Genomic DNA, 22973 nt, shown 5'->3' on the forward strand with positions numbered 1-22973 from the left:
AAGCACTTGGCGACAGTGGCATGAAAAACTCCTTTTTAACGGGAAGAAACCTCGAGCAGAACTGAGCTCTGGGTGGGCGGCCATCTGCCTTGGCCGGTTGGGTTGAAATGGGAGGGGGGTACAATGCAAGCTCCACATAGAGATATATAGTAATACTAAGACTAATAATGCTACTAATAATAATAATGAGGAGAGGAGAGGAGAGGAGAGGAGAGGAGAGGAGAGGAGAGGAGAGGAGTGAAAGCACAAAACTACTGGAGAGAGAAAATGATGGGTTAGTAACATGCATTAATGAGACATGCATGCATACAGATGGGGAGAAAGAGGAGGAAAGAGGGGCTCTGTGCATCATGGGAAGTCCCCCAGCAGTCTAGGTCTATAGCAGCATCACTAGGGGCTGGTCCAAGGCAAGCCCGAGCCAGCCCTAAATATAAGCCTTATCAAAAAGGAAATTTATAGGCCTACTCTTATATGTAGAGAGGGTCTGCCTCCCAGACCATGTTGGACTTTACAGTAAGTCAGTGCAGAGAAGCTACTTTGGGAGAAATATGATAATATGGAATTGTAATATTCTAGCACAGAAGTAAAAAATGCATGGACTAGTTGAACTGATCGGTTTCATCTGGCTTCATTGATCAATACAATGAAGTATCATCTGCATAACAATGAAAATTGTCCAAGCACAGAATCTTGTGGAACTGTATGTTTAACTTTTGCGTGCATGGAAGATTAATCGTTAACATATATACAAACTTAAATCAATCTGATTATTAGGATTTAAAGCAGATTAGTGTGGTTCCTTTAATGGCAATTAAATGTTCCAGTCTCTGTAATAGGATGTAATGGTCAATGGTGTCAAATGCGGCATTAAGATCCAGCAAGCACAGAGAGAGGTCCTTTGTCGATTCAATTAAAAGGTCATTTGTAACTTTAGCCAGTGCTGTCTCTGTGCTATGATATGCTCTAAATCCAGACTGAAAATCCTAAAAAAAAGTATATTTATGTACAAAGTCACACAACTGATTGCCCACTGCTTTTTTTCTGGAACAGAAAGTTAGATGTCGGTCTGTAGTTGGCTAACACCTGGAGTGTTTAGTGTGTAGTCCAGTAACATCAATGTAAAAGTTATTAAGTAATGTCTGATCAAATAAGATTTAGGAAAGACTATTAAAGGTTAAATTTCAATACTATATGTCAGAACAATGTCGAAGGTGTGGTTAAGACAGTGAGTGGAGTTATTTACAATCTGAAAGAAGCCAACTGAATCCAATAATGAGATACATGCAGTGCTAAGGCTTAATGTCCACATGGATATTAAAATGGCCTACTATAACAACTAATCTATCACAGCTACGTTGTTCTACAGAGCAAAACGTAGCCGTTTCACAATTTGGGCTCAAAAGTTGTGAGATGGCAACGTTTTTCTGCCCTATTGTATTTTATAGAACTACGTCCACGTCACAACATTTCTAGCGAGAAATATGCATTTTGTTTTCACAATCCCTGTTCAGTGAATGTATATGATGTCTAGTTTATCAGTTATTATGAAGTATTTTTCAAGTGTCACCACAAAATTGTAGGAATACAACGTTTTGTAATTTCCCATGGATTATGTTTGTTGGTAACGTTTTCTAAATACGTTTTCATACAACATGTCACGTGATGTGAACGAAGTCCTATGGAAAAGAATAGGGTAGAAAAAACGTTGCCATCTCACAATTTGGGCTCAAAAATTGAAGTTCCCCAATTATCTACAGCCCATGTAGTTTACTGGACATCAATTTGACAGCCAGTGGTTGAATAATGACATGTGGCTGAAGCATCGCTGGTCAGGTTTGGTAGGGGCCCACATTGTCTTTGCATATGTACACACCAGTTCAACATTCATTTTAGTGACCTCTGATGGGGAATCATTACTGCCAATGTGAATAATGATTTTAACATATTTACCTTCATCCTTTAGCCAGCAGTTTTAAATGAGATTCTACATCACACACTCAAGAATGCATGTGTTAGCTGGTGTCGCTAACTTCACATTTAGAAAATAGAGCTAGAGTTGGTTTCTCTGCGGTTACGATGCTAGAACCTGTTAGAAACATAATGTGAGTTAAACTATGGTAAAAGAGGGAGAAAAGCTTCTAATACAAAGACACAGAGATTTTGATCTGTTACTATGACGGCGGCATGCTGTAAGGAGATCAAAGCAGGTAGTGTAAAATGGTTGAAGAGTGCAGGAGCTGCTTGAGTATTCACTTTCTTTTTTCTCTCTATTCCACAGAGAATGAGCAGAGAGAGAGAGAGAGAGAGAGAGAGAGAGAGAGAGAGAGAGAGAGAGAGAAAGAAAGAGAGAGCAGTGCGGACAGAGCACCAGTGCACACTACCTCTTTCATCTTTGACAACATTCACGGGGGGATTGGGCTATTGTGAATTTGGAGTGAAATATTTCAAAGGGGTGTTGGAGTAGGGCTGGGGCTGGGCTTCTTGGCTAGGTTAAGGCTGTGTTTCAGAGAGATGAAACACACCTGGTTCCCAGTCTCTCCTCTGATTAGACAAGGTTTTTTAGCCACTGCCACTGATTAATCTGGTCTTGATTTAATGATTGACTGATAGTAACGGATAATATTCTTCAAGCACCTTTGTATCTGCCAATGCCATCAAAGGCAGACCTTTTGTTTTTAAATGAACTTGTCTTTGTTAACCTTTTTGATCGGTTAAGCCTTTTCACATTTATTCATATTTATAGTTTTCAGATGCACTGATGGATAATTTGTTCAATTGATCTCAGTCAAAGGTTGCATTCTTTGGATCTAGCTTAATTGGTGTTGATAGGTTTGGAGCACACGCTAACAATGTTTTTCAGCTGAAAATTAGATGAAGATCGATACACTTTTATACAGTACACCGTACGCATATACTGTACATTATTACACACTGAACATAGTCATGTTGTATTCTGATACTTAAACACACAAATCTAAACCTTTCTCCCTTTTTCTGTTTCATGCTTTCCTCATTTCTCTCCTGGATATAGGTAAGTCTTATTGATATAAGTAAAAAATGTTGATTTGGTGTCTACAGAATGGGCTAATTTCTGCACGTTGTGAGAACTGCACTGGTGGTTCTTCCATGGCTTTTAATCAATTCTCCTCAGATATACACTTCTCATACTGTAGCAAATGGGGGGAAAGAGACAAACGAGCTAAACTCAGCAAAGCGTAAACAATGCCCGTTTTGAAAGAGTGGGTGCAAGAGAAATGCCCTGACTGTGTGTATGTGTGTGTTTATATATTTGCGTGTTTTTCTCTCCTTGCATCTGCATGTGAGCAAGCCATTGCGTGCACACGCACGCGCCTACTGTTGTCTGCCGAAACGGAGATGGAGGCTGCTGAATATTCATGGCGTCTGTGCTCGGTTGGGGCCGAGAGATAAGACGTTTATGTTCTGGCAGCCGGAGAGGGAAAGAGACTGTGTGTGTTTGTGTGTGTGTGTGTGTGTGTGTGTGTGTATGGGGGGGGGGGGGGTGCAATGGGCGTGGCGGAGATGTGTCGACATCAGTGGTTTAATGGTTTGAATCTAACTTGGGCCAATTAAAAGGCATGCCGCGTGCACCAGGGTGGGCTCCCATTCATTTCGGGGGAAATTGAGGTTGAAATGAGCCATTGTCGGGCCACGTGGCCACTGTGCATACTGAGCAGCGGGCCTGCAGCACCTCTCCAAAACCATGGATAGAGGACAGAAGAGAATCTTTGTCCACAGGGGGAAGCTGTGGACAAGGAGAGGCAGTGTTTGCTTTGAGAAGGAGAGGAAGGAGAGAGGAAGGGATGCACACAGAGAGACAGGAGCAAGGGATGGAGACAGATGCAGAGAGATAGAGGGAGAGAGGAAGAAGTGGGGAGAGAATGACAAGAGGCCTGAGAGGAAGGCACAGAAAGAATGACAAGTATGTAAGAAAATAAGAGAGAACCAGACAAAGAAAGTAGAGGATGAAGCAGAGGGAAGCAGAGGTGATGAAAGAGGAGGGAGGGATAAGATGAAAAGAACAATATGCTCTGATATCAAAAGAAAGGGAGAGACAGAGAGCAGAAAGAGGGGACCATATGGATGCATAGATCCAGAGCTTACACAGGGCTGGGGATGGAGGTTGTCTGGTTGCCTGGTACAGTAACTCCTGCCCTCCTGACGTCAGCTGGACACACTGTGGAAGTGCTGACTGAGCCGTAGACTCACCACACACAAACACACACACATACACACACACACACACACACAAACACAAACACACAGAAACTGCCTGCCAAGACGATGGCTGAAAATTGTACATCACAGCATATCAGGCAAATGGGTGTGCGCATGTGTTTATGTGTGTCATGGACGAGGGGCTCCAAAATAACAGATGCCCCATCAGATCCCATACCCAGATAGCACAATTTCGGCCTATGCTGTCACTCTCTATGTTCAGCAGTTCACAACATCTTTCCCTTATTACGTTCCTAGATGAGTGCATGTTTCTGACTGCTAACAAGCCCCCCTGTCAAATAAAACAACTTAACATTTTTCATCATCATCCTCAACGTCCAAATCCAGATTTGAGCAGCCAGAGGCGATTATGTCACAACATTGTCCAATCCAGAAACAGATCTACACTACTCAGAGTATATCACTTCCTGTTTGGCTCCCCTCACCATCCGCCTGCGTGATTGGATGATAGTGCGTATCCCTCTGAGGCTCAGGCGGCTGTGGAAGGAGTCTACATGCGACCTTTGGTTAATGTCAGACGTCACAGGCTTTTATGTCACTCTCAGATGACAATGTGACATGACAGGAATCTTTAGTGACTTTTTTTTCCCGGAGTGTGGTCTCCTTAACAGAGGAATGCAAGGCCTCATCAAGGATATTTCAGAGCACCAATGCTACATTAATTATCTTTGTGAGTGGTTTTGATGGAAGAAGGGCAATCGTACACAGGCAGAATTGACTGTGTGTGTGAGAGAGACCCTGAAGTCTACCCTAAAAAGCACTGACAGAGACAAGGATGGTATCTGGGGTAATTTCATCTCCATTGCCAGACAAACACATCAGAGAAACTTTCTGCATCATGGAGGACTTAGTTTCCTGTATTTGATATGCATCTCTCTGATGCAAGTCTACCAAATTCAAAGCACTTAACTCAAAGCATAAATAATTGCCCTCCATTATTGCAAAAGAACAGCTTTTGTGAACAAAATGTGCACAGTGATGTCTAGTGAAGTTCACGAAAGACAGCATCAATATTTCAAACCTGAAAACTTGGGGAGGAGAGACTGGGAGCAGGAGGAGGAGTGAGGGGCATGTGAAAAAAAGGTGGATATGATATTAAAACTGCATGTCACTTAGGTATTCCTTTATGTTATTATATATTATTATAACACCTGTCATGTAGAAAGATGGATGACTAAGCTAACTTATCCACTATTTCCTTTGTATAATGGAACATTTTCTCTTTTAACCAACTTTAGATTTTTAATGAAAACTTTTGCAGTCTCACTGCCAATTTCTGCTCTTGCATTTCTGTAGTTAGCTTGCTATCAGTAAAGAAAAAAAAAATCTAATTTTAATTGTAACTACTTATTGTTGAATTGTCCCATATTGTGATGGCAATTATTAATCTCAGACATTATTCTGTCCAATTCTCCAACTGTGAGAGAGGGCAAATCCAGCCCCCATAAACAAATATATTATTTAATATACAAATATATTGCACAGTATTTGTGTATGTATCTGTTTAACTATAGTTCTGTGGTGGAGAATTGTCAGTTTTGTACTGTGAAGGTTTATTACCATCCCCTCTTTAACATTAACTGGGAGGAAAAAAGCAAAACAACATTTGCTTATTAAAAATGTATTGTTTTCTAACATGAAGAGAAGGCCACAAAATAGCTGTCACAATAAAGAAACAAACACTGACACACCACTTTAAACTATAAACATGGCCCATCCAGGAACTGAATCTGTTTGATGTTTGCTTCATTTTTGCTTTAGCAGCAAAGACATTGCATAGATGTATAGCTTAGAGACATCCAGTTTGACCAGAAGCTTATGTTAAAAAGGAATTTATTACCAGAGATGTCATAATCAAGTTTTCTGTCCCCAATCTGAATGCTTTAATATCAATAACCTGCCAATACTGAGTCTGATCCAATATTTATATTGAATACTGAAGCTCCAACTTGAAAATGAAACAAGATATAATATAGAAATATACAAAATATAATTCAACACAGTATACATATTTTAAAAAAACATATAGCAGAGGATATGCAATTTTGATTAATAGTGTATTTTGCAGATAATTGCTGTAGCCTACTTAGTTTAGTACACCTTATATATCACATGCTACTTGATACTGCTATTGAATAAATACTGAAGGTCCTGGACCAAATATATGAAATGAAACATCTTACATTATTAACATGGTACTTCAAAAACACTAATGTTTGGCCAGTGCTATCACAGTGTGGAGCCCTCGCAAATGATCTTTGGCCCAGTATAAACACCAGTTTTCAGAGAGCACTTAAACCAGGCTGCCTTTTTTTATGTGACGTTTGTTATTTTATCTGGCGAAAGTGTCAGTGCCGGCTAAAAATGAGAAGCTGCTACTAGCTGAATATTGTGTACACTGCTGCTTTTTGCAAATAAGATGGATTTGTTTTGTGCCAGAGCTTAGTGAATCCAGTCTGGATGTCAGAACTCAGATTGACTCGCAAATAATATTTTATGTTCACATGGTTCTAATTTTTCACTTACACATGGAGCAAAATGCTGCACTGTTAAGCCCACTGACAACAGCTGCTTTGCAAAAAATAGCAGTTTAAGAAAGGATCAGCATTTGATTGGGTTTACTTTAGCTGATACCAACCTATTAAAATGTGCTTGGATATAATCCTTAGGATCAAGTTGGGATTCACTTATTTTGCCTGGTAACACCTTGACTGAGGAGCCTGTGGGTGAGCCAAGATCCATGATACCAGGCCTGTGTCCTAAATCACTCCCTTGTTAACTCATTCACTACTCCCTTTCCAGTAGACAGTCGGTAGTTAACCCAATAGTGAGCTATTTTGGACACTTGCATAAGTTCATTCATTTTACACTCGGACACTCAAATAAAATGGTGGAGGGTAGTGTATAAAATGTTTGTTTGAATTGTTTACATTGAAATCTGTTTGTTTACTTCAGCTGCTTCGCTCCACCTTCCACATATACTGTATATCTATAAAGGGAATCTTGCTACAATAACATGCCTCAGGCTACATGTTGTGTTACCAAAGTAAAACCATGCACGTTGTGTGTCAGTCTGTTTCCTGGAGCTTTGATACCGCAGCCCTCTTCTACTCCCTGTCCTCCTTTCTTCACATTTTCTGAGTTGCTTTCTCCCTTTTTCTTTGTTTTCTTCCCCTCTCTGCAAACACTGACTTTTATGATTGCTTGCATACACATAAACAACACACACACAGTCTTAAACACTCGCTCCCGCCCCACCATGTCTCCCTCTCCCAATCATCCCTGTGACCTGCTCTCTCAGGTAAATTGGGGCCTGAGGCGAGTGTGTAGTGCAGAGTAAGTTTCTGACCCTTTTACACGCTTCATTGAGTCATTTCCCATAGAGAACAACACGGCTGCATTGTGAAATGGATTTTATTTTTTTCCCTGTTGCTTAATATAAAGCACAGACATGATAATGTTGCTAGGGGCCATATCTGTCAGAAGTGTGATATGCAGTTATGTGGGTTATTTTAAGTTGCTATGTACTGTAGGCCAGGCTAAGCCTAGATTAATTTGTCTTGTTTCACTTTGTTATTGCTCAGTTGAGTCTGGAGAAAAAACAGTATTGAAGCAAGCTGTTTTTTTTATAGTTTTATTCTTTTGAGCAGTAATGTGAGATGCATCTTCTGTTTATAAAAATGTAAATCCGGTTTTTTTAGTTAAATGGCTAGAGATTAAATTATATTTTCTCAGTTTTCATTGTGGCTATAGTATGCTATGGTCTTAACAGGACTGCTGACCTTTTTCAAAAGCCGTTAATACGGCAGCCATCAATAACACTATATTCTGCAATATCAGCTTAATTTATGGCAAATGCCGTCAATACTTTTAGTAGCATATTTTCTCAGTAAAACAATCAATATAGATTTAGTACATCCTGTTCCTCATGGCATTTAGACAAAGATGCAACATAAAAAGAAAGTGCTATAAAGAAACAATATATAAGCACACATAGTTATTGATGTCTGATTATGTTTTGGTTTATACTGGCGCTTGTTTGTCTTCTGACCACCAGTAACTGGTTTTCATATTTATCACCCCATGAAGTGCAGATCTCAAACAGGGACAACGTTACACTCACTGAAGAGTTAAACTATTTGTCATTTATGTCTTTTGTTGACATGGATTTGAAAATAATGGAAGATTGTGGCAGATTGAGTTCTGCAGGTGACCGACCCACAGCTTGGTACCAGATATATTTGAGTGTGGATGGATTGATGGGGTAGCTTTGGGCAGAATCGCTAGATCTGACAGTGCATGAGTGTGACAGTGCATCTGAATGTCTACCCACCAAGACTTCAGCATGCAGTATCCTTCCTGTGTTGGCAGACAGGTAGGCTTAATGGATGTATCCTTGTCAAGTCTGAGGCTCCCAGCTATTTTTACGATAAAATGTACATGTGGGGTTACTCCAAAATTAGCAATAATATGTGACTGTATAAAAGACACGTAACTGGTAATAATGGTAATAATAATAAGAAGAAGAATGGTGGGATAACAACCAATCTTCCATTATGAGTAAAATACCCTAAATGTATGTATGTATTAGTTTTCATTGTTACTTACGTTACTTTTGGAGTTCACCTCTTTAGCATGGAATTCAAGTTGTGCACTGCACACTTGTGATTCTCAGAAACCAATGTGTCCACATACAGTACAAATGTGAAACACAGCAGGAATTGAGTATTGGTCTGAAAGTGTGACACAATGAACTAACCCTCAAATCACTATTTGTTTGGCTGCGCTGTAAACATGAGTTGTTGCTCTTCTGTTGCTAGATATGGCTATGACATGCTTGCTATCCTTAGTAGTCATCACAGACACATACCATTTCAGACTTCTCTGGGACCTTACTTGACCACAGATGTCACCAAATCAGCCAGGACTGACATTTTTTAAAAGAGTGCAGTTTTAAGAAAGGATCGAAACAATGCAGCAGAATCAGGGACTTCTTTGTTTTTATTCATTCTTCTTCCTTGACAAAAGCTACATTATCCAAAATGCAATTAAACTACCAACAGTTCAGTTAGAGATTCAGGTGTCTAAAGTGGCAATTCTAGCCGTAAGTTGCTAGCTCTAGATGGGCAGTGGGCTATAGAGTGTGATGCACAGAGCTTAGGAACACTAAAAATGCAGTTGTGATCAGAAGCTGAGATCTCCCTGAAGCAGTTTAGTCTGCACAGCTTCACCTTGTGTAAATTGCTAATGTGGATTCCTTTCAGAAAAATGCTCAATGAGATGGATTAGAGGGTCAAAATCTTGGCATTGGTTGTCTCCCCGGCAACACGTAAGGCCTGAGGTCCTGTCTCATTAATGCATTTTTTACCCTGGCTACTCTGCACCCTTGCAGAGTTGATGTACTGACACTGAGCTATTCAGTTGTGTCACTGTAGACTGAGGTCTGTGAGAATCCGGTAGTTCCATAGTCCGCATCTCAGTGTTGGAGCTGAAAGCAGCTGGCAGCAGAACTCAGTCCTGACATTAATGGTGTATCTGCTTGACAGAATGCACATTTCTTGCTGAATTTGTGTCTGTGTATTTGAATGTGTGTTGTGTGTTTATGTATGTCCGTTTTAAATGCTGCAGCACATCCAAGTGCAGTATATCTTTATATCAGTATGTAGCAGTATTTATATCTCTGTATCAGTATGTCATAGTATGTGTGATTTTGCCTGTGCAGAGCAACCTGAGGAATCGATTATTGAGGGGGCTTGACAGCTCTGCTCGCCGGATGCAGCAGAATACATACTGTAGCAAGGGAGCACCATCAGTTGCCCTGACAACACCAGCGCCTGTCAACACCTCCGTCTTAATAGTGACAAATTGTACTTATTACATCAGCGTTAATTCTCCCCGATCTCCCTCAGATGAAGATACTTAGCTCCGCACTGATCAAATTGTGTCAGCATAATTACTGGGAACAGAACCCTATTAAAAACCAGGGCCTCAGATGCACTGTCCAGACTCATCCACAGGCCTATCACTCAACATGCATCTCTGCGTAGGAAGTGAGGGAGGGAGGGTAGAGGGTAGAGGAAGGCAGGGAGATGGGGGATTAAGGGGAGTGAGTAAGGAGGAATGGATATTCTGAGGCAGTTGTATGCACATAGATGTTACTGCTGGAGTCGTCTTCTCCTAACATTTTTTTTGACTGGTGCTGAATCCCCAAGAGGAGCTGATACAAAAATCCTGCATTGGTTATTAGAGGTAATTGGGGAATGTTGTAACAACTTTTAAAAACTTTTAAAAAACAAAGTAGAGGTGCTGATTGGATATGGCCTTACATCGTAAGTAAAATTTATAAAATATTGAATGTTGTAATTGGACATTTGTAACTTAGTTGTTAAATAATTATAAGTAATCATGGTCAATATAGATCTACCATCAGATTATTTTGCTATAGAAGGCTATACATTTGGGCATATAAATATTGCCAAAACGATATTCTCCTTTTCCCCTGGAGTGAGAGGAAATAATTGTTCGATGGAACAATTTCTTTTATCTTAAGGAGCTGTTGGGGAGAGGCGTTTTATGGGAAGTCATATGAGGAAACACGGGGTCCCTGGGGGAGCAGTCAGTAAATGTGGACTATACAAAAAACAAATGATTAAAATTTGAAATTTCATTAAAGCTTCAGCCTAGTTTTACAATAACTGCAATTACCATAAGCAATTTTCACAGCTCTATAGATATGGATTTAGCATTGCCAGTTGCCAGTAGCTCAACAGTGAATTAAGTCTCTCTCTCTCTCTCTCTCTCTCTCTCTCTCTCTCTCTCTCTCTCTCTCTCTCTCTCTCTCTCTCTCTCTCTGTCCCTCTCTCTCTCTCTCTCTCTCTCTCTCTCTCTCTCTCTCTCTCTCTCTCTCTCTCTCTCTCTCTGTCTCCCTCTCTCTCTCTTTCTCTCTCTCTTTCTCTCTCTGTCGTTCTCTCTCCGTGTTGGTCCTGAATGGTGCTGGAATGGAATTCACAAATTAGTGTCGTCTGATGGAAATGTGCTAATTGCTGTTGTTAAGCTGCTGCAATAATTAGGTTATGATGGCAGACTGCTACACATGTTGCATACACATACACACACGTACACACACATATACACACACACACACGCACACACACACACACACACACACAAAACCGCACAGCCCAAAGCCAACATCCTCTCTCCAGTATGGTGGAAATAGAAGGCTAGATTTAATTACTCATTTTACTATCCATCTGTGAGTATAATTTTCCAGACACAGAGTCAAACACAGGGTGCAACAGTTGACTACAGTTTCTCTTGCTGTGGGTTAGAGAGATGTTTTTTTTAATTACAGTAGTACACTGTAATGTAGTAACACTAAGTAAATGATTAGATTAGTTAGCTGGCCATTTGGCGTGTGTAGCAAGCTGACAGAGACAAAGCAGAGAGGCAGGTTGGCGTAGCATTAGTTGGGATCTCCTCCTAGGCTGCAGACTTTTCCTCCAAACAAATAAATACTTCAATAGTAGGTGCCATTTTGAAGCAATGTAGGCATGATGATGATGATACTGAGCATCCCATTTGAGTGGGCAAGGCATCTTGCTGCAGTATCACCTTGCTCCAAATACTTTGTTTTATCTAATTGGTGCTCCAACAGTTTCATCTTTCAACAAAGGTGACCATGAGACTGATTAAATACGGTATGTCTCTGCTGTCACATCAGGCCCTTGTTGCTCTGCCCACATGCCAATACCCTGCCTCCTTTACTAGCTAAAAACATGCTAAACAAGCTACAACAACCTAAAAAAAAAAAAAAAAGAAACAAAGAAAACATGCAATAAGTCCTAAACCCAGGCAACATTCTACAGTACATACATAACATATTCTACAGACAATAAACTCATATTGCCTATTAATAATCATCTAAATATTTTTGTTATAAAAAATCATAAATGGTGTGTGATTTCAACATATTATAGCAGTGGACATAGACATAGAAATAAGTAGCCACTGATGGATTAAAAAAAAAGAGAAATACTGTGTACTGCTCAACACGTACAGTACTATGAACATATTTGAGAAAAAGCATGTGTGTCATTTTTGAGGGGCAGTGAACTCAATATGTCTGGTTTAGACAAGTGGCTGTTGTTTTTGTGACCTGAAAACATCTCATCTATTCAGTTGCCTATAGGTTAAAAAAGACGCCCAGTACTGTGTGTAGTGTCGTGTGTAGTTGTTTTGAAGTCCTGACGTTCTTCGATGCGCTGACCTGCTTAGCAACATGCTACTTAATGGCTCTCGGCTCCAGCAGAGATTACTGGATTGCCAACCTCATCAAAGTCATCAACAACCCCCAGACTCTTTAACCTTGGAGACCTGACATTCCTTTTCTGCAGTTTGTGTGTGTGTGTGTGTGTGTGTGTGTGTGTGTGTGTGTGTGTGTGTGTGTGTGTGTGTGTGTGTGGTGTGCGGTGTGCTTGTGTGTCTGCAGCCAGACTCAACAAGTTACTACACATTTATGTAAAATTAATCTTCTCTCCATGTGCTCTTGTATAAGGGTGCTCTCCCATCGTGACTTAAACCTTCTCCACACACAGGTTCAATGCTTCTCTTCCTTCAACTCCATCATTATAACCTATTGTTTTTTCACATCTCTGAAACAAAGGAAAACCCCTATGTTGCCCATTGCCATGTACTCCACGTTGACATAGTGTTGTTATTATCTTCTGAGTCATCCCTCATTTTGCATTCCTTTCACCAATTTTAAAGTTCAGTCATGTGGGAAAATATTTACAAAAACTATATTCAGAATGCTTCAAATTATGATACAACAGTAATGTATCAAATCAATATTTTAATGTTTTAGTGGTCACATTTTTAATTAGGTGTGACCAAATATATTTATATGTCTCAAATCTGCTGTCAATCCTCTTACTCTAATGTAGCAAATCTGAGCAGTACCAGGAAGGAGCAAATACTACTGAAATAGGGGGTCCCATGATTTATTAAGAAGACATCCTTCACTTGTTCAGTTGTTTATTAAATATGAATTGTTCATCTCATGGCAGTTGGACATTTTTTGCATGGATAACATTTCACAAATTATTTATGATAAATGAAAACCCATTTTTAATTTAAAACTGTGGTGATATAACACAAGCAGTCACTGCATTTCACTCTGTCTGCCTTTCTCATAGCGGTTATCATCATTACCGTTTAGAAATACAGATGAAAAAAATAAAGAAAAATATCTGCCATCTAAATGTCATTTTAACAGATTAAGTGATGGATCTGAATAGTTAATGCCTTAAGTGATGTTTTGTTGTAGCTGTAAAACCAGAAAATGTTGTAAAGCAATGACAACACATTATCATACTTTAATTCACATTTATTGTTGACACTTCAGTGACTCTTTGTCATCAGATGAGTGAATGGTTAGTTTTCAGGAGTGAAACACACTTAAACCCCACGCATGATTTAAGGGGAATATAAAACATAATGAAAACAGTCTTTTTTCTCTCTTATCAATCTAAAGAGACTTCAATATTTGCAGTTCCCTATCCCTAGAATCAAAAAGCATTTCTTTACATATGGATGGTGCATGGTATGGTAATTGGTGTTAATTGGTGTTGGTTTTATTAATCAATCCCTTTTATCTTTTTTGACATGCCCTTTTCTTTGGAACCCTTTTTTTTATTTCTGTAGATTAGTTTAAATTATTTTTTAATGCCCCCTCCCCCAAATTGAATTTATCACATATGATACAGTATGGCATCCAGTTATTTCAATATTCAATAGGGTTTTATGGTATTCAACGAAATGTACATCAAATGTGAAATACAGTTTTGGGTGAACTTGTAGGTAAAGGAAGGTGTTTACTGGATGTGGGCGTTTGAGACTGCAGGATTTCATTGCAGTGTTCTGACACAGCCAACCACTGTTTTAGCATTCAGGACACAGAGAGAGGGAAAGAGAGAGAGAGAGAGAGAGGGAGAGAGAGAGAGAGAGAGAGAGAGAGAGAGAGAGAGAGAGAGAAGGCAGGAGAGGAAGTAGACTGAGCCAAACAGGGACACAGAGGTTTTTGAGGGTGAATAAGAGACAGAGAGTCTCTTAGCATTCCAGCTCCGATGCCAAAACTTTCACTGAACCAAAGATGCCTTCTTCGTTGACGCTTCAATGGCAGCTCTGTCATTTACTTGTATTCCTAAAATCTATTCACACAGCAGGTGCATTGAGAGAAAGAGATTTTTATAGGTGACTTTTACAGGTGCTGAAAGCTTTTTGAATTGACTCATTTTTAATAGCATTAGTTTGGAATTTTTGTGAGCAAATCTGTGACATTTCTTATTCCAGTCTTATCTTTACTGCATTGTTTTGGTTCAAATGTTTCCTTTGCTGTCTCAAAACAAGTAGGAGCTCAAAGACACAACCAGAATTGGATAGTTTTGAGTCACGGCTCTTAAAAATAAAACCTTGATAGACCAGTTGATGCCACTATAAAAGCAACTTTATATTTTAACTGCTAACTCATAAGCTGTATGATGTAGAATTTAATTTTTTCCTTCTGATTTCCTGCCTTGAGACAGTTTTTCATTATATTTGATTATTTTTCAACCATTTACAATTTCATGCAAAATCCATTTTCATTGTTTTCACCACCATTGTCTTGAAATTTTAGATATAACAAACTGCCTAGTTAACAGCAGTGTTGAAAATCCAAATTGTTTGACTGTGACACACAAACAAAGCTGGTAATGGCAAAGGCATGCTAATAAATTACCCATATCTACATGTGTGGGATTAAGTGCATTAGCTTCACATTGGCTTAAAATCCACAGTAAACTATCCAATCTCGTTTTGGAAACCCTGAAGTGGTACACTGTTAAATGATTTTACATTTTACACTACAAAATTCATCATGCCTCCTCTTTGGTAAAAAAATGAGTGCATAGTCCATTATACAAGATGCAATCGCTAACATAACATTGGGCTAGTATTACTTACATTTAGCACATTTGTAATGATGCACTGCTACACACTGCATCTCCAGAAATGTAATTCACTTCTTCTTCTGCAGTGGACAGTACTGTACATGTTCCCTGATCTACCACATTATGCTGCTGAAGTAAATGTTGCTAAATACTGTTGTAATTTATCTAGTTGGTAGTCAAAAAGCTTATTTGACATCCCATCTTCTGTGGTTAATGTCTCAGATGTGTTACACAGTAGTCAGAATAGGAGTGCAAAAGTGACGCGATGCATTCAGAAAGTTATCTTTGAAGTTTCAAATATTTGGTACAAACATGAACTGTGACACGGAGAAGAGCCAGCAGCAAAATGTTGCAGATAACTGTACAACAAAACATTGCATTTAAGGTTGACTTAAATATAGATATTTCCCATTCACAAAAAATATCATTAATTCTTTAGCAGGTTTCATTTTTGTTTCTTCAAACCGGTTCTTTCACCTCAGGTCAAGTATCTTTTTTTTTTTTTTTGAAGAGTGGTGCAGTAGTTTGACAATTAGCATGTCTTTTATTGATTTCAGGGTTATCATGTTAATTAAATAGATCCAGGAGAGAGAGAGTGTCTGCATTCACCCCATGGTCTAGAACATTACACCTACAGTACACCATCAGGTTCTGACAGTGAATGAATGCAGTTATGATTAAGTATGGTAACCTAGATAGAGAGATACAGTATATTAACAATAGATATATCTTCTTTTAGTCCACAGAACAGTCATACTACTCATTTCAATTTCTCTGCATGTAGCCATGCCGCACTGAGGAGCCCTGCGGTGGAGGGTTCAGTCCTGCGATCTGACCTCAATCAGTTCAGATTAGAGCTGTGATCCAACGTCAGGCCCCCCGTGCCCTGTTTCACGTTGCAACGTACCCCTGACTCTGAGCACGCAGAAATTAGTCTGAGAACACACTGTTCACTCCTCTGACATTACCACCACAGGAGTGAAGGCATTGCCTACTTTCAAATGTTTTGTTTTTGGAGCAGCAGCATAGGATTGTTAAAAACAGTAAATGGTGGTAAATGCTAAAAATCCGGGTTAACAGCACACTGACAGTATAATTTAAATATTTGCTGAAAATCAACAACTGATGCATTGTATCAAATACCTATGATAGGCAATTATCTGTTTTTAATTTTAATATAATAACTGAACTGACTCATGAGAGTTGAAGTTATCACACAGACCTAGAACATTCATAAACCCATTTATCATCTCTCTGTCTCCACTGACCTGACTAGAACTGGGTCCCTCCTCACTGTCTGACTCACAGTGCACTGTGGATGCAGTCCCACCTTCCTCTTTAAGCAATAACAACACTGACTCACCGACTCACCCTTTATAGAAGAGATTACTGTCTATACACAGCATTTTCAGCCTATTAAATTCAAAGCGTACACACATATGTTGTTGCATACGTAGCACAAGTGGCAACTTCCAGGGCATGGATATATTATAAGAGCTGGATACGGCTCCACCACTCAGCCTGGCTGCCAATTTTTTCTAAGTGGTCACTCATGATATTGCAGTGAAAAATATCCCTGCGGCCCCAAAAGCATTTTCCCCCAAGGACCACCATTATAAAAGAGATGTCTGTAAAACTGTCAACAGAACGAGTGGTACTGCAAACAAATTAAATTATAGTAAATTACGATTCTTTCTATAATGAATTGTTTGATCCATGGATGATTTATATTTGTAAAACTTTCCTCGAGCTGAGAAAAGTCATTTTAAAAAAACATGAGAATGGTCTGGTCCAGGGATGAAGCCAACTAGGAAGTGCCAAAAACTGCAGTTTCTTGAGTGACCACTTGAGGCTGGCTCCAAAAATCCCCAATTTACAGTAGAAATTAACTTGTTTACAGCCTGGGACAAAAGCTTGGTGCATACTGTTCCTTAGCTAATATCCCCATTCATTACAATTGTACGTCACAGGCAAGTTGCCATACCATGCTAACACTATTAGGTTAGTTAACGTAACCATGGCGTTTTCAGTTCATCAAAGATAATTGTAAGATTTTGGTCACCTAAAAGAATTGGTCAGTGTTTGGTTGTACTAAAAGACCCTCTAAAGGAGTCTGCTCTTCAGTTTTTTCCAGTAAGTGCATTTTCTTTTAATGGTTTTCAGTCTGTTTTTGCTTAGCAAAAATTAGCATGAGTTTTAATAACCTAAGACTGTACCTGCACCAAACTAACCCAGCTATCAGCTCCAAAATCCAAGATTTCAATCCTCAAAATGTAAACTTGAAGATTTAAACCAGGAGTCCGCAACCAGTGGGTAATGTCATGGTGACATTACTTTATAGTCAATGATTTAGTATTTTTATTACTTCCCATGATAATTGGATAAATGGATCTCTCAAACAGAGTGAGAACCTATCACAAACAGAAACTAAGCATAAACAGAATATGTACTTTTTCTTGTTCCAGTTTCAAAATTGTAAATTTATGAAGACATTACTAATGAAGTAGCTTTTGTCTTTATGAACGAAGTAGTTTTTGTCTTTTAAATTTACAATTTTGAAACTGACCACATCAATTATTTTTTGTAACATTACACCGACTAAGGCTACGTTCACACCAGAGGCCTTAATGCTCAAATCCGATTTATTGCTCAAATCCGATTTTTTGTTTGGCTGTTCATATTACACTTTTAAATGTAGCGTCCTGAAGTGACCCGCATGCTCAGTTGATCATTAATGATGTCACACACAGAACGGTGTTTACGGAAGCGAGCATGGCAACAGCAACAGCTGGTGAAGTTACTGGTAGTCTCATTTACAGTATGGTCTAATGTTAAAAACTGTGTGTGGTAGCAGCCGGCAAATTTGTGAGCGGGTGATGTTAAAAAGGAGGAAGAGGAGAAAGAAAATGAATACTTTAATGATGTCTTTACGCGGAGCATTAGCTGTGTGTTGCTCCAGAATAACGTCAAAGTCACATAAAATGCAACCTGACTGTTCAGATTACGATATGTATCCAATTCAGTTTCACATTTGAAAGTGGCCTGAATCGGATTTGGAAATGTCAGATTCAATGCGACTTGTGCTGTTCACATTGTCAGAAACAAATCAGATATGGGTCACATTGAGCGAACAAATCGGATTCAGGTGACTTTTAACTGTGGTGTGAACGTAGCCTATGACACATCGACCCATTCACTGAAATGAGAAAATCAAAAACTTAACTAGTTCCAGGCACGTTTTAAATTTTATAATAAACATGTGTTAAAACTATTTTAAACCATTTTCAGATTCATTATGCTGAAAATGCTGAACACCACAAAGGTACCTTCAGATGCTAACAAATGTTAAGTTTACTATTTAGTTTTTTGTTTTTTGTTTTTTTCACACATAATAGTAATAATAATAATATTAGTATTATACACATTTGTCAGAAATGTGGACCACAACTTGATTTTATCATTAATTCTTTCCAGTCACTGAGTTGCAGATTGTAAGCTAAGATGTGACCAACTCGGCTCCTATTTAAATCACAGTGACTTCAGTGCATCTGCTGCCAGTGAGGATGCTGTGACACTAGCTCATCTGTACGTTGAGGCTTATTTAGCCTGCTGAGAGTGAGAGCCTGCTGTTCGTATTAGATTCTGTCTCTGGCAAAGTGGGGATGATTAGATAAAGTGTGTCTGGTGGAGTGGAGCACTTTTCACTTTACAGTAGCAGCGCCTGTGAATGAGCAGAGGGAAGGGCTCCACTTTCGGACAATAACACAGAAATCTCTGTCCAGAGGATTTCAATACATCTGGGAACTGAGGCCTCAATTACTGCCTTAATTAATCCATAGCAGTTTATATACTGCACTGGACTACATTACAGATTTACAGTCCTTTCACATTAAATGTAGTTAAAGGACATTGTGTGTAATTTTTCACTTGACATACTGGCTTTGTGAACAGGAATTACTTCTAAATGCTGATGCAGTGTGCGAGTTAAAGACAAAGCAATGGAATTAAAAGGAGCGGATCGCGACAGAAGAAATACAATACAATACAAAAGCTCTCATTTTTAAACCCCTTGCTACTGTAGCGTCCCCTCTGCCTGCACTTCATTCTGTCATAACACAATAACTGAGCTCTGACGTCTTAAAAGGCATTGCAGGAGCATAGAGGTGCTTGAAGAGAAAATTGCAGCAGCTCACAGCGTCTGGAGTGAAATACCATTTTGTCTCACTCAAGATGGATTCCACAGTGAGATTTCAGAGGACCAGTACAGAATCAAAATGGAGAAGCCAGAAGGGAGGAGAGAAGAAAGGGAAAGAGGCAGTGTGTGGAGTGGAAAGCTACAGAGAAGATAACTGAATTCTTTGATTGCTTCCACTGTACATGTTAATATATAGTTTTCAGAGTTTTCACCTTTTGGCTGTTTATTGGCAAAATGTTGATTGATTTTTTTTCCTCTTCCTCTTTTTTCGTCTGATCACAACCATGTAGTATAACATTTTATAGTATATTCACAATATTTCAGACATTTATAAAATTACCTAAATACAAAATATAAAATTACATTTTAAAAATGACTTCTTCCTCTGCTGTGTACACAACACAACAGTGATGATGATAGTAAACATCAGTAATGCTTTTTTTTTTTTTTTTTTTTTTTGCATTTGGCCTCCTCAACCTCTTGAGAAGATTTCCTCCCACCAATCGTCTCGCACACTGGCATGCATGCATGGCTGCCGGCATATCTCCACACACACATACACACCCTCCTTCTCTTTATAGATTCCACTTGCTGGTTGCCCATCTAACAGCCCTGTATGTAAACCAGCGAAACCCCTTCAGGACATCAAATCCATGGAATCTGTTGTCGGTTCTATCTAGGTCAATGCTTACAATAGCTGTGCAAAAAAAAAAAAAAAATTCACTTCTCCCGCCCCGCTCTCTATTCCCCCTGTTTGTTAACCCCACAAGGTCTATTTTCTTTTCCATGTATAAAACTCAAAAATGCATACGAAATGTAAGCATATTAAGCATGCTTTGCTTCTTTCATACATATTAGTCTCAAGTGGAATATTAAAACATGTAGTGGTTTGATGTTAACATTAGTGTAGAAATGAATGTTTGAGGGGAAAAAAACTACATTTAGGGTATTTCTCGTTTGCATTTTTCAGCTAATTGGTTTGGACTGTGCCATTATTCATACAATCCTGTCTGGTAACACTAAACCTTAATACAGCACTGGAGCAGACTGGAGCACTGCAACATAAAATGCAGAGGCCACACTGCAATTATAGTGTGACATACAGATCTTTTCGCTGTGATCTGTAGGGGATAATGTTACGTGACCTAAGGGATGTGGTATTTAATTTGTTACAGAAAGGAGAAGCCTCTGCACCTGCTTGCCCATGCATTTTTCATATGATCTTGAATTGTCTATGTGGAAGGCCATTTTGCTTTTCACAACAATAAATATTAAAACTGCACCAGTTTAAAGTAAATAACCTAACTCTTTAGTGCTTTTAAACATTTTGGCTGAAAAAAAGCAGGCTGTCTTTTTACAGCTTAGCGATTTGTTATCATAAATATGAAAAACACATCATACATGTTTAAAAAAAAAAGAAATAAAAGAAAGGAAAATCAGAAGAGAACCCTCTGCTCCTCTTGTTCAACTTAAATGAATTACCCACTGCTAATCTGCTTTAGCAGCTCCCACACAGCCTCGGTTCATACTACTTTTGGATAAATCACTGATATCACTGCCTTCAGACACAGAGTGCAATCAAAATCAAATACGCAGAGAAAATTTCTGCTAATCTAAGCAGTCAAAAATAGCAGGGAATTAAATTTATTCCAGTGCTGTTTTTGGTGCTACTTATCCAGGTTTCTTTTCTACTAAATATTCTTCTTTTAGGTGTCTGCACATACTCCCAGTGGTTGGATGTACAGTTTTATTGTCTCAGAACATCCATTTCCTGCTCATTTTTTTGTTCTATGTTAAAAATGACTTTCCACAGACATGGATAACCTGAGCGTGATGAACCACAACAAAAATCAAAAAACCTCAATTTTTTTCCCTCTTAATTATTATTTCAAAGTGTTAAGATTTCATATTAATGTGCATTTTATGTCACATTCTGCTTACTGTCGATCAAATGACAAACACAAATGGAAACCTCCTTCAGGAATTAACCCACGTCTTTTTACAAACTTTATTTGAAGCATTATTTATCAACTTGCTATTTGCTTCTTTACATTTGTGTAAAGAGGAGAGCTATGTAAGGGAGAAGGGAGAGATGTTTAGGTAGGCATTCTTAAAATTTGCTGATGTGCACAGTGGTATTTCCTTTAACCTGTTCACACTGGTGTATATTTTTCCATCAGCATCACTTGCTGTATACCTTTAGCTGTTACCAAGCTGTTCCTCCTCAGGCAGGATTTAAGCTGCTTCTGTCACTCTGCCCACCACTGCACAGTGAAGACAATCTCCTGTAAATTGCATTTTCAATCAGATTTGACATGAACCTGATACCATGGGGGTGTGGGCATCCAGGTGATGGGAAGGTTTCTTTCCTTATGGATGCTGACAACCACTCTGCCTGGTTTGATCTGCAGAATTATCATAATATTAAAGTGCATACTGAACTGATAGTGACAGCCAAAGAGGGATTGACTTTCTTTATGAGACATTGGAACCAGTGATGACAATAAAATCTGTTAGAGGTCCAAGATTTGCTACACAGCTCTGATTGTAGAAATGATCTTTGTGTATGTTTATGAATACATTTTGTGATCCATTACCTGGATTATACAGACTTTTACTTCACATATTTGTGAGTTTAGTCTCACCACACATCAAATCTTTTGTATTTATTGTTTATTTACATAAGATAAGTGACATTTTTTTCACTTTGCTCTAGTAAGCTGTAAAAATAAAGAAAAACTTTGAACTTCTACAGATTTACCCGTACCAGCACCCCACGGAGAAAGAAATCCTTCAGTTGTATTGGAGTGAATGAATTCTTTATGCTACTGTATAACAGTTGTTTTGATTCTATGTAACCAATGTTGTTTATGTGTTGCCACTCTCTCCTCTTATCTGCTCCAGGACAAAGATATCTCATCACATCCACGGGAGCCTTGTATATTCTGGACGTCCTGCCTGAGGATGGGCTGAATAACTATCGCTGCACCACGCGCCACCGCTACACCGGTGAGACTCGTCAGAGCAACAGCGCGCGTCTCATCGTGTCAGGTCAGTGCTATGTTCAAACTCAATAATTGCCAATGCCATAAATTAGTCTTTGCTACCACATACTGTTTATACACACAGATGGAACAAGTAGTACAGGATCATCCTCACACACGCTTATAGTTTTTCAGTTGGTAAAACTGCATAAGACAGAAGAATGCACATCTCTAAATTATGAATTACACCAGCTAAAATGATATCAACCATGAAAATGTTGTCCCCATGAATTATGGGTGAATTAGAGAACTTTGATTGATCAAACTTACAGTCTTGATCGTTCATGCAGATCGTTCATGCAGAACGATCCAGTTGACTGACTGAATTATGCAGTTCATCTACGTGCCAGTCATGAACAAATAAACAAACACTGCTATGTAGGCTCACTCTATATTGTAAAGTTTGATAAATGAATTATCATTTATCATATAACTGACAGGTGGATATAAAAGACCAATCCATGCCATACACAAAAATTAAAATGA

General features: G+C 38.9%; 1 protein-coding gene across 7 annotated transcripts in view; it reads left to right on the forward strand.

Moving 5' to 3' along the window:
• The window catches only part of dscamb (Down syndrome cell adhesion molecule b), a 132517-nt gene that overhangs the window by 67699 nt on the left and 41845 nt on the right, over positions 1–22973 (forward strand). For all 7 annotated transcript variants that reach the window (XM_053320415.1, XM_053320416.1, XM_053320420.1 and 4 more), the window contains one exon: positions 22348–22494. In XM_053320415.1, coding sequence (XP_053176390.1) covers positions 22348–22494 — 147 coding nt within the window. The remainder of the gene's footprint in view (positions 1–22347; positions 22495–22973) is intronic.

The sequence above is a fragment of the Scomber japonicus genome, chromosome 6 (assembly GCF_027409825.1).
Source record: "Scomber japonicus isolate fScoJap1 chromosome 6, fScoJap1.pri, whole genome shotgun sequence".
Lineage (NCBI taxonomy): Eukaryota > Metazoa > Chordata > Actinopteri > Scombriformes > Scombridae > Scomber > Scomber japonicus.